Raw genomic sequence first — 15,521 nt, 5'->3', positions numbered from 1 at the left:
CATACCCGGTTGTTTTTTGTCTCTTGTTATTATGGCCATATCCATTCCAAATAATCCTATTCCTTTTTTAAACTTGTCAAGTTGAGCATCAACTTCAACTCTTGTTTCTACATCCGGATACATCTTCTCAATTACCTTGCACAATCCAATTTTAACTTCTTTGTCCGAATTGAAGTTCGGATCATAACGGTACGTAATATATAAAATCAACATAAATTAGATTTCTAAATTCAAATTTTCAAGCAATTTTTATATGGATTAAAAAAAATGATCAACACTTACTTAGGATTAAGGTAGTATGCCGCTGCATGAAGTGGCCTCTGAAGTTGAAAATCCCAACGAGTGTCAATTATCTTCCATATTTCTCTATATTGATGCTCCGCATTATTGAAATTCTTTGCAATTTGATTATTTGCTCTTCTCATGGCTTCATAGATGTATCCTATTGCTGGTTTCACATCACCATCTACAAGCCTGAAAACCTCCACTAGTGGATCCACACATTTCAAGGAAAATTGATGGATTTCCAAAATCTTGTATCACTCAAGATAAGATCCACCACTTTTTTCCCCTTAAATGTAGTAGCATGTGTACTATTTGCCCATTCTTTTGATGCAAACATGGACCTAAGAGCTAGTTTACTATCCATAATGCAACTCAATGTGAGAAAAGACGTTGCAAATCTTGTTATTGCCGGTCTTGCTAGCTCTTTATCCTTTGAAAATTTTCTATATAAATTAAGCACCCATGTATGCCTATAAACAAAACTTATGACTTGCTTGGCTTTTGCAATGGTGTCATAAAATACTGTAATCTTTCCAATATCCTCAAGAATCAAGTCAAGACAATAAGCCGCACAAGGAGACCAAAATAGCCTTCTCCTTTTCTCTTCTAACATTCTATCGGCAGCTACATAATTGGATGCTCCATCAGTTACCACTTGTACAACGTGCTCTTCTCCTATCTCCTCCACAACACTATCAAGTAACTCAAACATTTTTTGAGCATTTTTTATAAATTCGGAGGTATCAATAGATTTCAAAAAAACTGTCCCCCTTGGACTATTGACAAGAAAATTAGTCAGTGATCTACCCTTTCCATCCATCCACCCACCCATCTGACATTAATGTGCAACCATTCTTTTTCCACTCATTTTTATACTTTCCAAGTTTTTCTCCCACAAGATCAACCTCTCTCTTTAAATAAGAAACTCTTGCTTCATGATAAGTAGGAGGTTTCAATCCCCTTCCATAATCTCCCACTAACTTTAACATGTCAACAAAAAGAGGACTTTTAACTAAATTAAATGGTAATGCATTACCATAAAGACACCTACATATCCCTTGAATTACCTTTTCCCTATCCTTCACAACTTCATTTAAAGTTCTTTGCTTAGAGTTAGAACCACTTCCTTTTTTCCCCTTACTAAGAAAACTATCAATTTTACCTGTATTTGGATTAACATCTTGCTGTTTAAAAATGTCAACCATATCATTATCATCATCATCCTTATTAACTTTCTTTGCTACCAACAACTCTTGAAATTTCATCTTAACATCTTCAAGAACTTGACTACATGGCTTAACTTGGATATAGGTTCCAACAAGATGATTTTTCATTCGTATTACACCACCCCAATATGGTATACCACAATAGTTACATGTAAGATGCAATTTATTTTCCTCATTCACTTTTTTACAATGCTCCCATGTAATATCATCTAATTTTCCCTTCTTATTTCTCATGATTCAAATCTCAGTCTTAATCTAATGGACCAAAAGAGGCCGCAAAAAACCAAATGAAGAAGCATAACGTAAGGAAAACAAATCAAAACTCATATACAAGAGGTCTGTAAATTTGTTATCCATAAAACAATACAACTAGGAATTTCTTGGTATTCTCATAGTATATTATTTAATTGCCTCCAGTTGTATTCAACAATCTACAAAGATAAATCACTTTTTTATATTCTTAATGAACAAGACGAACAAATCAAGGTTTTTGTGATAATCAAATATGTAATGAAAAGAGAAAAAGAGTAGTTTACCTGAATCAATTCGTGTAGAACTTGGGTGACTTTTAACTTAATTGGTTTAATTGCTGACTGCTGAGGAGTGGGAACTGAGAGGCTGAGGTGCAACTGCTCTTTCACCATGAGTGAATCTAGCTAGGGTAAAATTAGGGATGGGTAATTTTGGGTGGGTTTTAGTGAACCGGGATCCGACCTGAATTTTTTTTTTTGGGCCTTAGGCCCAAATTAAAAAAGTCGTATCAATTTGTATTGATATTTTTAAGGATACGTATCGTATTGTAGGATACATATCAACGTATCGACAGGTTTGCGATACACCCTCTGATACGTGTCGTTGGTGACCCGTATGGAATCGTATCGTAGGATTCATATTGCATAACGTAGGATACTAACAACCATTATTACTGTAAATCGGGTACCCTAGGCTCTGATACCACTGTTAGGAAATGATCTAACCCATGGTAGCGGAAAACAAAAATAAAACAGTGATCGATTCCATTTTACGCCAAGATAAGGATACAAATATTAAAGATAATATGTTAAATCAAATATTCTGCAGTAATATGAACGATCAGAGTAAATATTAGAGTTCATACGTACGTTTGGAGGCTCCTTCAAACTCGTCTCTGACTGGGTTCACTACTAATTCAAAGTAGAATCGAACCAGCGGTACTCCACATGAAGATAACCCGAAGAGCTAAAGAGGGATTTGCTAGATCTTCTTTAGCCTTAAGAATCAAGAACAAGAATCAAATGAATTTGATTCATACAAAGTAAGGTGGCGTGGGGTAGAGAGTGGGCTAGAGCTTTTTCAATGAATATGATATAAAATGACTTAAAATGAAAAGTGTTATTTAATTCATAGAACACATGCAGTTATATATTGCATGTGAAACCCTATTCCACTTAGGAATAGGCTTAGACACCAACCCAAAAAACCCTTATGTCCAAACAACCCCATTTAGATATTTTTTTTAATTATTATTATTTTAATTCAATTCAATTAATATATATAACAATAACAATAACAATAACAATAACAATAACAATAATTCATTTAAATATATGCGTACACATATTTAAATAAAATCTCACATATTTAATTTTAATATCAAATTAAATAAAGGCAACAACCTCAACAAATTTATTACACTGTGAGATTACCAAAATACCCTTTCGCCTAAAAAGATGAAAACGCCATTTACACAAACTGATTATTAAATTATCTTTTATGTGTGTGACCTGTAGGCTCCTCATCATACCCGACAGTGTGTAGTGTTGTGATCAACACCAATTAATCGTCTCACTACACACATACCAAGATTGGCCTCTAGCAAGGTATCATGGCCACTCGATAGATTCGAATTCAGCGAAGTAGCTACCTATCAATAATATGGTTACCGTACAATTCAATCCTTTTATCATCTGTTATCTCATCGAGACCGAGACACATAAATAGTGTCAGCCTTAGTTACTCTCGATATGTATGTATTCAGTTACTAGACCAATAACTAGAATAATAAACTGGATTGAGCAATAACTCAATCCCACTGTGGCCACAATTTTAGTGTCATTGCCATTTACTGAATTATGCCGTGAGATAACTTCTCCCATACTCGGCAGTGATGAATCCTCTGTCGATCCACCATAGTCTTGATACACTCTTTGATGCAACCAATTACTACCGTATTGACAGCTTTGAATGGTTGGGCTAGTGTCAAACTACACCAATCAGTGCACAAGACGCTCCGATGATCTCAAGTCTAAGGATCACATGAACCACCATTCGTTAGAGGATTTGTTCTATAGACAATGGGGTTATCATCCATATGGAATCCTCTGGTGGGTTAGTCCAGTGAATTTGCCTACAGCAAGCACCTATGTATTGCACCAGGTTGTCACCAAACAACCTTGACAAGTGAGATCAGTCACTGCCTTTCGATAGGGTCGTTCAACACTATGATAGTCTCACCGTATTATCTATGTCCTTACTTTAGAATAATATTGGGGCTACGGACGTTTCTAGAATGGCCACCATATGTGCTCATAGGGTTCTCACCATCAAGATTTGAAACACTTGATACCTTCGTCACAGTTCTACCATTCTAAGGACATATATCAATAAATACGATATGATTTACGCGATATAGAATAAAATGTATTTTTATTGATCAATAAACATTATTACAAAGAGTCAATTCTACAATAATTGATTGACTCTAGGGCACATACTCTAACATCATATCGATATATGGGGTCCATATTACACTCCAAATCATGATGGGTCTAGGTTTTTCCTCACTATTGTAGATGATTTCTCTAGGGGCACTTGCATATTCCTTAGGCAAATAAAAACACAGACTCTCACTCACATTAGTAATTTCTTATCCATGATAACCACCCAATTCAAGTCATCAGTTCAAAGGGTTCGAACTGATAATGGTCGGGAATTTTTTAGTCATTAGTGCTCCTTGTTGTTGTTGTCACTTGGCATTTTACACGAAAGCTCTTACACCTATACTCCCCAACAAAATGGGGTGGTAGAAAGAAAACACAAACACCTATTAGAAGTAGCCAGAGCCCTAAAACACCAAGCCAACATTCCCATTAAATTTTGGGTAGAATGTGTGATCACTGTCACATACCTGATCAATCGCATGTCAACTTGTGTCCTTGGTGGCAAAAGTCCATATGAAGCATTGTTTGGTAAGGCACCCAAAAACAGTCATCTCAAAGTATTTGGTTGTCTCTGCTATTTTGCCATTATTGGGTCTCATGATAAATTCGGCCCATGGGCCACTCAGTGCATTTTTATAGGATATCCAATGTTACAGAAGGGATATCATCTATATGATCCCGTAGCAGATAAGTTTCTTATTTCCAGAGATGTCTTTTTTCATGAAGATAACTTTCCCTTTATTACAAATGCTGCCCTTCCAACTCCATCAACAAAGTCACCCATGTTTTTTGGAAATGAATCTCCAACAGGTCATCAATTTGCAATACTACCTACTACCAATTTGCCATCACTAAAAACTACACCACAACACCAACACTAATCTACTCTCACATCTCCACAAACAGACTCCCATCCATCTACTAACATACCCTCGACCACACAAATAGACTCTCCCGTCCCACCTTCCGTTTATCCTCAAAGACAGTCAACTCGTTCCACCAAACCACCTATCTGGACATCATATTATGTTTTCCCCACCCTACCAAATTCATCAGGTACACCTTATCCATCTTCCAATTATGTTACTTATGACTGCCTTTCTCCTACACACAGAGCTTGTATCAATCAGATTTCTGCCAACCGTGAACCATCTAGCTATTCAGAAGTTGTCCAACATATTCAGTGGCAGAAGGCAATGGCCGACGAACTGAATGCCCTGGCTCACAATAACACTTGGGATCTAGTACCTCGCCCTACTCATAGGAAACCCATTGGCTGCAAATGGGTGTTCAAAATCAAATATCAAGCGGATGGTTCAATCAAACGATATAAAGCTCGACTAGTGGCAAAAGGTTTCACACAACGGGAAGGTTTTGATTACCAAGAAACATTTTCACCCGTTGTAAAACATGTTATTGTAAGGTCATTTCTATCTATTGCCTCTGTTCGTAACTAGTCTCTACATTAAATGGATGTTCATAAGGCTTTTCTTCATGGTGATCTACATGAAGAAATATATATGGACCTTCCACTTGGACTTCGCAGACAGGGGGAGAACACAATATGTTGTTTGCGCAAGTCTCTCTATGATCTAAAACAAGCATCTCAACAGTGGAACGAAAAGTTCACAAAGGCTCTTACAAACATTGGTTTTGTACAATTCAAGCATGACTATGCCCTTTTCTCCCAACACAGAGGAGAATTTTTTATTGCACTCATCATTTATGTCGATGACATTTTATTCACAAGAAACGATGAAGAGGGAATCAAAGGTTTGAAGGTGCATCTCAATAGGCATTTTCGAATAAAAGATCTTGGTGAGCCAAAATACTTTCTAGGGATTGAAATTGCCAGATCTCAAACAGGCATTTCTTTAAGTCAACAAAAGTATGTTCTTGAACTTATATTAGACTCTGGGTTAGCAGCATGTAAACCAAAACGTTATTCCAGTCGAGCACAATATCAAGCTTACTACTCAAGAGTATGATAAAGGGACACCATCCTCAGAAATAGATCCACCATTATAAGATCCTTCACATTATCAAAGACTTGTTGGGCGATTAACTTATCTTACCATGACGTGTCCTAATATCAGTTACGCAATCCATATTCTCAGTCAATTTATGCATGGGCCAAAACAATCACACATGAATGCAGTAATGAAGGTATTCAAATACTTAAAAGGATGTCCTGGCTTGGGACTTCTTTTACCCAGAGATGGAAACTTAAACGTCACAACATATTGTGACTCTGCTTGGGCCATATGCCCCATGACAATGGAAATCTCTCACCAGGTTCTGTATAAAACTCAGAGGTGCACTAATCTCCTGGAAGACAAAGAAACAATCAACATTATCTCTCTCATCAGTAGAGGCTGAATATAGAGCAATGGCTAAAACGACATGTGAGATCTTCTGGATCCTTAGGTTACTAGGAGATTTGGAGGTACATATTAAGAAACATGTTCATTTATACTGCGATAACAATGTTGCAAATGATATTGCAACAAATCCAGTGTTCCATGAAAGAACAAATCACATAGAGATTGATTGTCATTTCGTTAGAGGAAAAATTCAAGAAGGAATAATCAAGACTCTACATATCCGCGCTTCAGAATAACTAGCGGATGTCTTCATAAAACCATTGTGTAGCAGACATCACTCTTATCTTCTTCACAAGCTTGAAGTTTATGACATCTACAAACCACAAGCTTGAGGGGGGTGATGGAAAATGATTATTACAGAGTGTTGTGCTCCAGGCTTAATTGAAGGCTGAAACTATTATGGCTTGACTGAAGGAATTACAGTTATTGATTTCATGTAATTACATTGATTATATTTGATTGTATTTCCATATTTTACACTTGTAAACTTGTATAAATTAGACACATTACAATACTGAAATATACAGAAAAGAAATATTCTTTCATCTTCTAGGTACTCTTTCATCTTTGTTCCTCTGCCTCTCTTGCCTATTTTTCTTTGCCATATTATGACACATAGAATACAAAAGCTAACAATGAAATCTAGCTAGCCAATTGGCCAAATTTATCTCATCAAACCACCGATATCTTTCATTCCTCTACCTGTACTCCATAAGCTACATGCACCTTCCAAGTGACGAACACCAACTGAACTGAGGACATGATCTACATCTAGTGCTAGAAAATTGCTAGCTGTCGCAGTGTTGGATGCACACCTTGCTTTCACTTTTGGCCTTGGTTCAATTAACCAAATATGATGAGAGACAAGGGAGTATACTTTTTTAAAATCAACTGTTTTCTTTTGAAATCCAAATATATATACACGACAGAAAGTTTAATTGTGACTTTAGGTTGTTGTGGGTGCAACTGTTTCCTGATTAACACTGTTATTGTTCAATTTCCTAAGATAAAAAATCATAAATCTGGACTTGCCGAATTGTTGAAGGTGAAGAGGTGGTGTTAACATATGACAGAGGCACAGGTGAAGAAGCAAACATATTTTTTTTTTTTTTTAATTAATCCAAGGGTTGATACAACGGTTAAGAAGGTTTGCTATTTTCGTTAACATTTTGAGTTCGAACCACCTTAGATAATCTATTACATTTGTGATTTATCTTATAATATTATATTTTATAAGGTGTTTTAATGACCCTCTTTACATATATATATATATATATATATATATATATAAAACAGCTATCCAGTATCCACTATTCCCAATTCATAATAAAAAGGTTTAAATATGCCTTTACAATAGGAAACTGATAACACACGTAAGGTGGTGACCGTCCAGACATTATAATTATTATTATAAAAAAACGACAACCGAAGCAGCACTTTAACCTTTAACAACCTGGAATTTTTTATTAAAAATTCAAAGCATATGCTAAATATTGAAAATTGGGTGTCCCCAGTTAAACAGATACACTTACCTACTGGTCATCACGCTTTCCAACCCATAACCCAAACATCATACGACACCAAAATCGTTAACCACACCAAAGTATTTCTGAATCACCCAAAATAACCCATCTTTTTCATGAGATTATGAGGTCCTTTCCGTCATTCGATTACCCTCCAAATTGCAGTTACACTTACACCCTCCCAAACAAAATATCTTACAAATAATTGCCCTCTCTTTTATATAATTTTTCCGTAGGAGTCGATCTCCTATATGCTCGCCTTCAGCGTGCTCGGGGTTTATCCGTAATTAACTTATCTGATAAGCCTATTTTTAACTCATTTGGTTCTTCACTGTCCGCCACTCTCCTTCTCACCGATAACGTCACCTTTTTTCGGCACGCCATTTCCAAACTCAGACACAACCCAATCATACAAAACTAAAGCCGGATGCCAATCGCTGAAGCTGAGCGGCACCGTGGCAGGGAACGACCGTCAACGTCGCGGCCCGCGGCCAGACCTCCGGCCCGAGCCAAGGTCCCTCTACGACAGCTTCTTAAAGTAGCTTCCGTGGCGTGTGGCATACAATTCGGTTGGGCTCTCCAGCTGTCTCTCCTAACTCCGTATGTGCAAGAGCTTGGAATTCCTCACGCATGGGCGAGTATCATCTGGCTCTGCGGGCCGCTTTCCGGCCTTCTGGTCCAGCCTTTGGTTGGTCACTTGAGCGACCGTTGCACTAGCCGATTTGGTCGTCGGAGACCGTTTATTGTCGCCGGTTCCGCTTCGATTGCTGTAGCTGTATTGCTAATCGGACATTCCGCCGACATCGGGTGGTTGCTTGGCGATAGGGGCGATTATAAACCCAGAGCGATCGCCGTGTTTGTGTTTGGATTCTGGATTCTTGATGTCGCTAATAATATGACTCAAGGTCCTTGCAGAGCTCTCCTTGCTGATCTCACTGGTATGAATTTCATTTTATTATTTAATGATTTTTAAGTTAAACTTATGAAATTAATCCCTAATTGAATTAGAGTTCATTTTATTTTTGTTTTTTGTTTTTAAAATTTTAAAAAATATTTTCTTTCCCTTTCGTTGGAATATTGCTTAATAATAAAAGCAAGGAGTTATCATGAAATTATATTTTAGTGCATATGATTGATGCTGGTTTTCTTATTTTTAAAGATTTTATTATTGCCAGATACTGTTTTTCACAACTTTATTTATGTTAAAATGACTATTTTGTCCTTAGAGTGTAGAGTTGTTAACTCTGTTTGTATTGTATAGTGTTGCTGTGTGCGCCTGACGAGGGGTTTGCTTTTATTTTTGGCATTATAATTATGTGTATACGGAGTCACATTGACAATGTCTTTCTTGAAAGAGCAATACTACTTTTACAAAGAAACATACAAAGAGAGCATACGAAGACAATCCTTGATTTTCATGATTTCTTTCTCTCTCTTTCTCTTTTTTCGTTTTTTCTTTATTTTTTTCGTTTGTAACCCTTTTTGTACGGGTATTTGTAAAGATAGCATTTTTCTTCTTGAAATTGAGAAACAATTCAGAATTAAGTTTTGTCTGAAGCAGAAGCATCGAATTAGTATTGACTGCAATGACTGGCTATTTTGAAGGATTAAAAAAAGCTTCGTGTTACAATGAAAAGACCTCTACAGAAAATGAACGCTGAGGGTATTGTTTTAAGTGATGAATGTCATTCTAAACATCTTAAAGGTCTATGCATTTTAAACCTCTGTTTATTTGTTTCCGTTTTTCTGTCAGATTATCTTTGTCATCTGACTACATTATCACCATAATGTGAGGAAGGATGCCTAGACAAACAGGGAAAAAATAATTAGTCAAGACAGGTCCTATCTTTATTTCTCAATCGGAAACTGAGCGAGGAATACACTTAGAATAGAACACAATTTTCCTATAAATGCTCATCACTCATGGTTTTCCTTTCTGTGAACAAATTCAGCCGCTGTGCATTTACATACTATATACAAATCAAACTAATTACGGATCCAGTTGAAAAGAAAAAAAACAAAAACAAAATTTACAAATCAAACAGCAAATTGACATTTGGTTTACGGCAATTTTGTCATGTTAGGGAATGATCATCGGAGGACACGAGTGGCAAATGCTTACTTCTCGCTTTTCATGGCTGTTGGTAATATTTTTGGGTATGCCACTGGATCATTCAGTGGTTGGTACAAGATTTTTCCTTTTACTCTTACCTCTGCATGCAATGCAGACTGCGCCAATCTCAAGTCTGCTTTCATTCTTGACATTATTTTTATTGCAATTACTACATTTATAAGTATCTTGGCAGCTAAGGAAGTGCCTCTAGGTTCACGTGACAGATCTGCTCCCTTTGCTGAAGAAGGGCATGAACACTCAGGCCAAGCAGAAGAAGCTTTTCTTTGGCAATTGTTTGGAACTTTCAGATATTTCTCAGGAACCATATGGATAATATTGTTTGTCACAGCTCTGACATGGATTGGATGGTTTCCATTTCTTCTCTTTGATACTGATTGGGTGGGTCGAGAGGTTTATGGTGGCAAGCCAAATGAAGGGCAGAATTATAATTCTGGAGTTAGAATGGGGGCGCTTGGTCTGATGTTAAATTCAGTTGTTCTTGGAATAACTTCAGTGTTCATGGAGAAGATCTGCAGGAAATGGGGGGCTGGTTTTGTATGGGGACTTTCAGACATCCTCATGGCCCTTTGTTTTCTTGCGATGATCCTAATCTCCTTTGTGGCGAAAAATATGGACTATATAGGCCATGATCTTCCACCAGATGGCATTGTTATAGCCGCACTGATAATCTTTACAATTCTGGGTGTTCCATTGGCAGTAAGTTACTCAGTTCCTCCTACTAACCGTGTATAAGTTATCTATAATATTAAATGGACAAAGAAACAATTGAAATTAAAACTTCTAGGTTGGACCCTGCTTTATCAATATATTAATGGCCTAGGCATTCAAAAGATCAACTGTTAATTAACCTGAACTTGGTGATCGTCTTAACTAATTAACCTAAAATATGATCCCTCAAATATATGCTTTTTAAGGAGTGTAGAAAAAATTGCAAGTCTTCTGGAGAAAGGCCTGTAGACTGAATGGGTTGAAATGAAATTTATTGATTTTGGCCTAGGAGATCATCCGCTAGATCAGACCCAAAACAGGTGGGACCTGACCTCTTCTGTAAAAGTGGCAGAGTGGTTAATTGTGCTAATTTTCTGATCCAAGGATTTTGTGGGACAGGGAAGGCAGATTAGTTACTGACATTCAGATCCAAGTAATTCTTTTGTGACTTAATGCAAAATCTCATTTCGTGATTGTTATGTGTGATTAAAACCTTTCATTGCAGATCACTTACAGTGTTCCATATGCCTTGATTTCTACACGTATCGAAGCTTTGGGACTTGGCCAAGGTGGCATTTCTTCTGTCATATTTATAGATTTTAATTTAGAGATGTGGCCAAGGGACTGCTTTTGATGATGGTTGATACTTGCAGGTTTGTCATTGGGCGTTCTGAATCTGGCAATTGTGATCCCACAGGTATAACATTGCTGTAACTTTCCGTTTCTACTGGCATTTATTAATTACTCATTCTTTTTATTTGTGCAATTCTAAGCTAAATTGACATAAGGTAATTATCCTGATAGCGGTAATTTCACACTGTTTCAGTTATTTACGAGAATAATATATGTACATACCTTTTCTAGAGGTCATGAATTTTGAATTTTAGTGATAGAACTCTTAAGTATATTGCTGCTTAATAGTAACTCAATACAGCTTAAAATTGGTTAACTGTAGAAGGTAATTGATCTAGGGTGTGTTTGAGAGTATTTTTGTAAGAAACCCTTTTTGAGTGAATGTCCTTTTAGTTAAAGTACTCAAAGGAACTTTTTACAGAAGCATTTTAGATTTTTTTTTTTTTTTTTTTTTTTTAGTAGTTTTTTTTTTTTTTCATAGAAAAAATCTATTAAGTGCTTTTGTAAAAAGTACTTAATATTTATTCCATCCAAATGGTACAAAAATGACGTAAAAGCTGTTTTGACAGCTTGAAAGTCTTTGGAAGTGTAAAAAACACTCATACACACCATTAATACCCAAACTAATATTATGAGGGAATCATGTATCAATACTGAGGGGTGAGGTTTCAAAGAAGTCATACTGTCCTCTTGCATCCTGGAGGCAGGTCTGTAATAAACTTGCATGCAATGACATTTTTTAACAAAGTCATAACTGGTCTGTTATTATGTCTTGATACCATGATTCGACCTGCTGGATTCAGATTCAAATTTGTCAGATCTTGGTGGGTTTATTATTTGCATTCCATTGTTGTACCTGTTTAGAAAAATGGGATGCAATTTCATTAAGCTCAACCTCTCCTTTCAAAGCAATCCCCTTGTTCCAAATATGGTTTTTGATTTCTGCATTTGACAAACTATTAATTTCTGATGATTTTAATTGAGATTTCATGTTTCAGTAAATCAATTCATGGTTCCACCCCTTGATTATCTCTTATACATTGAACATAAGGAGTTATTCAAATTTCTTATCTATATATTTCTGTTGTAGGAAATATGTTAGAACTGGTGAATTCCTCTTTTGCTATAGTTTGCAGTCCTTAGGTCAATGTAAGATAGCAATCTTATCTTTTGAACTGTCATTTTGTTTCCAAGAAAGTTTTTGAGATGACATAATAAACCACCGTCAATTTTCTTGAAGGATAGCTTTAACTTAAAGTTTGGAATTTTGATAATTGAAATCCAACTTCAAATTATTTGAATGAGGTTTGAAAAGTAGATAACTTGCATAAACATATATTTCTTACCTCTCCATTCTTCTGCTTTCTCTTGAAGTATAAATGTTTAAATGCTGACAGACTTTCATTCAAAACTTTACTTCTATGAAGTTCAAAACTTCACGTAATTGACATTTTCTGTTGAACAAGCATTGTATAGAATTCAGATATTATTTTTCCTATAAAAATGAAAAAAAGAAAAAGAAAAGAAAATTCAGATTTTTATGATTGGAAATGTTTGTAAATTGTATCTATTTTAGATGATATGGTGGGATGTCTATGTTAGTTTTCTCCAACTTTTCCTTCAAACCACCCACAGTACTGTAAGTACTATGTTATGTTACTGTCAAGAATGGTGAAAGTGTAGTTATTTCATAAGCTAAGTCACTTATTAACTCTGATTTTCTGATGATGCAAGTAATCGTGGCTTTTCCTAGATGAATGGGTATTAGTTTTTATTTTCTTGTTCATTGGGCAGCTTGATTCTCTAAGCACAAAATTGAAAATATGGACGCTTAGTTCATTAACCACTCAGAAAATTTTGGGAGGTTTTGGGGACTTAATTATGGTTTCTATGAAAATTCTGCAGAAGACTAAGCCTGATGAAAATATTTTTACATATCTGTCACATAATTGTTTTGATATATCTGTCACATAATTGTCGGAAACTGTGCTGGTCCACATTCCTCATTAATATTCATTTTCATTTTCGTGAAAGAGTCCTGCCTTTGGTGCAAGGCAATATTATACTTCTGAAATGAAACCTTATTCACTTTATTGCTCTTGAAACTCTTTAGATCAATTACTATATCAATTATAACGCTCTGGAGATGGCAATTCTTTTCTGTTGAATCTTTAAAAATTGGCAATATTTTTTTCCTTCAAGTGGTCTAATCTGTTAAGCTAAATCAATTATATTTTGCCTTAGAAGAATTGGATCAATTTGGAATTTTGTTCTGATGGATGGTGAATTAAGAAACAACTCATAACAAGGCAATGTAACGTGGATTTGTAGGCTCACCATGGTTTGATGCATTTCTGATCTCATCACCATGTGTTTGAACATTTTATAGCATGTTATTCAAACAAATGTATGTTTTCAGTATTTAGGTCATGACATTATGGTGTTTGACAACAGGTGGTGGTGTCCGTGGGAAGTGGACCTTGGGATCAGCTACTTGGTGGAGGAAACTCACCGGCCTTTGCTGTTGGGGCAATTGCAGCATTTGCTGGTGGACTTATAGGAGTCTTAGCTATTCCTCGATCTAGTACTCAAAAGCCCAGGGCCATGATTTGAGGTATCGTGTTGTATCCATATTTTTTGTACTATGTTTTATCAACACAGATACTTTATGTTAGTATTAGCAAGAATTTGTAAATAGCGATTGTTACTTCTATTGATTAATAAAGTTATTTGCTTATTACTGTTATTTTTCATAGAAACCATTTACTTGAGAGGTTTTCCTTTGAGTTTTTTCTTTCCTTTTTTCTTTTTTGGCATTCAAATTACAGGAGGATCTGGCCGCTGCTTTGTTCCACTTCTTGTTTGTGAACATACAAATTCGAATTAAATCAAAGTGGAATGTTCTTTAATTTTGCAAATTTAGAGTTTCTACAGATCATAAATTTTGCGTTGAAGATTTGATGAACACTATAACCAAACAATAAAGTTTAATATCAATCAGTGAGAAAGTCCGGGAAATCAAAGTCATAGGGTCTCCATTGTTATGGCAATTGTGTGACGCATGTGTTGGAGTAAAGAAAAACAGTTTTTGTAGTCTTTCTTTCTAACCCCAGATAAAGCAATATCGATGCATACACATTATAACAACTGAAAGGTAGATGTCATTTTAGTCACCAATTTATCAGTGAGACGAGCTCTCCAAAATGAATTGAGCATTGCTTCACCAGCACATCCTGGAAACGTTGCTGTACGGCTAATTGTCAAGGAAAAGTAAGTGAAGCATCAGTTGTAGATCCCAGTATTACTGCTAAGAGTACTTTCCAATCAAGATAAGCTGACTGAGATTTATTCTTGGTGAAGAACTTAAATATTATTTAAAGGCAGAGTTGATTGCCCACTGGTGGTCCTGACATGATGTATTGGAATCTCTTCTGTGTGCCTGAATATGTTGTATATATGAATGTGGTGAATTGTGCTTGGTGGCCAACAGTTAGTATGTGAGTTGTTTTGATTGAAACATTGATGGAGACAAGTCTTTTTATGCCCTGATTTTTTTATTTTTTATTTTTTTTCCTGAAAAGGTTCCATTTATTTTTATGGAAGACGTTCTTTATAATTGTTCTATCTTCCTTTTCTCCTCTTTCTCACTTGCATCTGAACCTTGGAATAAATTCTTGTGTTTATTGCACTTATCAGTATCTATGAAAGCCTGGTTTGCTTTAAATGCTCCCATGCAACGCATTCTATTTCTACCAAGGTCTGGGAAGCATTTAAACGTCCTGTCTTTTTTAGTACAAAATGCATCAGCAACTTGGTCTTCAATGTATTTAAAGACGTGAAAAATAGGGAACATAATTTCCATGAATATGATTGATCTGGAAAATATGAGTTATACTTTCTTGAGACATTATAGACATGTATAGTACATA

The 15,521-nt window shown here is 35.8% G+C and overlaps 2 protein-coding genes across 4 annotated transcripts; one reads left to right on the top strand and one right to left on the bottom strand.

The window, feature by feature from the left end:
• Positions 1 to 505: 505 nt before the first annotated feature.
• LOC116135180 lies at positions 506 to 1,619 on the bottom strand. Its single transcript, XM_031420887.1, has 3 exons — positions 1,353 to 1,619; positions 1,093 to 1,265; positions 506 to 977 (listed from the first exon to the last, which is right to left on the bottom strand). Exons 1-3 carry the CDS (start codon positions 1,617 to 1,619, stop codon positions 506 to 508), a joined length of 912 nt encoding a protein of 303 aa, XP_031276747.1.
• A 6,646-nt stretch (positions 1,620 to 8,265) lies between these two features.
• On the top strand, positions 8,266 to 14,332 carry LOC116135091 (sucrose transport protein SUC4). Of its 3 annotated transcripts, XM_031420798.1 has the most exons (6): positions 8,266 to 9,055; positions 10,202 to 10,261; positions 10,424 to 10,947; positions 11,465 to 11,528; positions 11,613 to 11,656; positions 14,047 to 14,332. In XM_031420798.1, exons 1-6 carry the CDS (start codon positions 8,545 to 8,547, stop codon positions 14,203 to 14,205), a joined length of 1,362 nt encoding a protein of 453 aa, XP_031276658.1. In that variant the 5' UTR covers positions 8,266 to 8,544; the 3' UTR covers positions 14,206 to 14,332. The 3 variants fall into 3 exon arrangements, with proteins under 3 accessions (XP_031276658.1, XP_031276663.1, XP_031276653.1); XM_031420803.1 differs by lacking the exon at positions 10,202 to 10,261; XM_031420793.1 differs by having other exon boundaries at positions 8,267 to 9,055; positions 10,202 to 10,947.
• Positions 14,333 to 15,521: the final 1,189 nt, after the last annotated feature.

This window comes from Pistacia vera, unplaced genomic scaffold, assembly GCF_008641045.1.
Source record: "Pistacia vera cultivar Batoury unplaced genomic scaffold, PisVer_v2 Contig1089, whole genome shotgun sequence".
Classification (NCBI taxonomy): Eukaryota; Viridiplantae; Streptophyta; class Magnoliopsida; order Sapindales; family Anacardiaceae; genus Pistacia; species Pistacia vera.
Note: the sequence above shows the minus strand (reverse complement) of the source record. Positions and strands in the feature narration are given on the sequence as shown.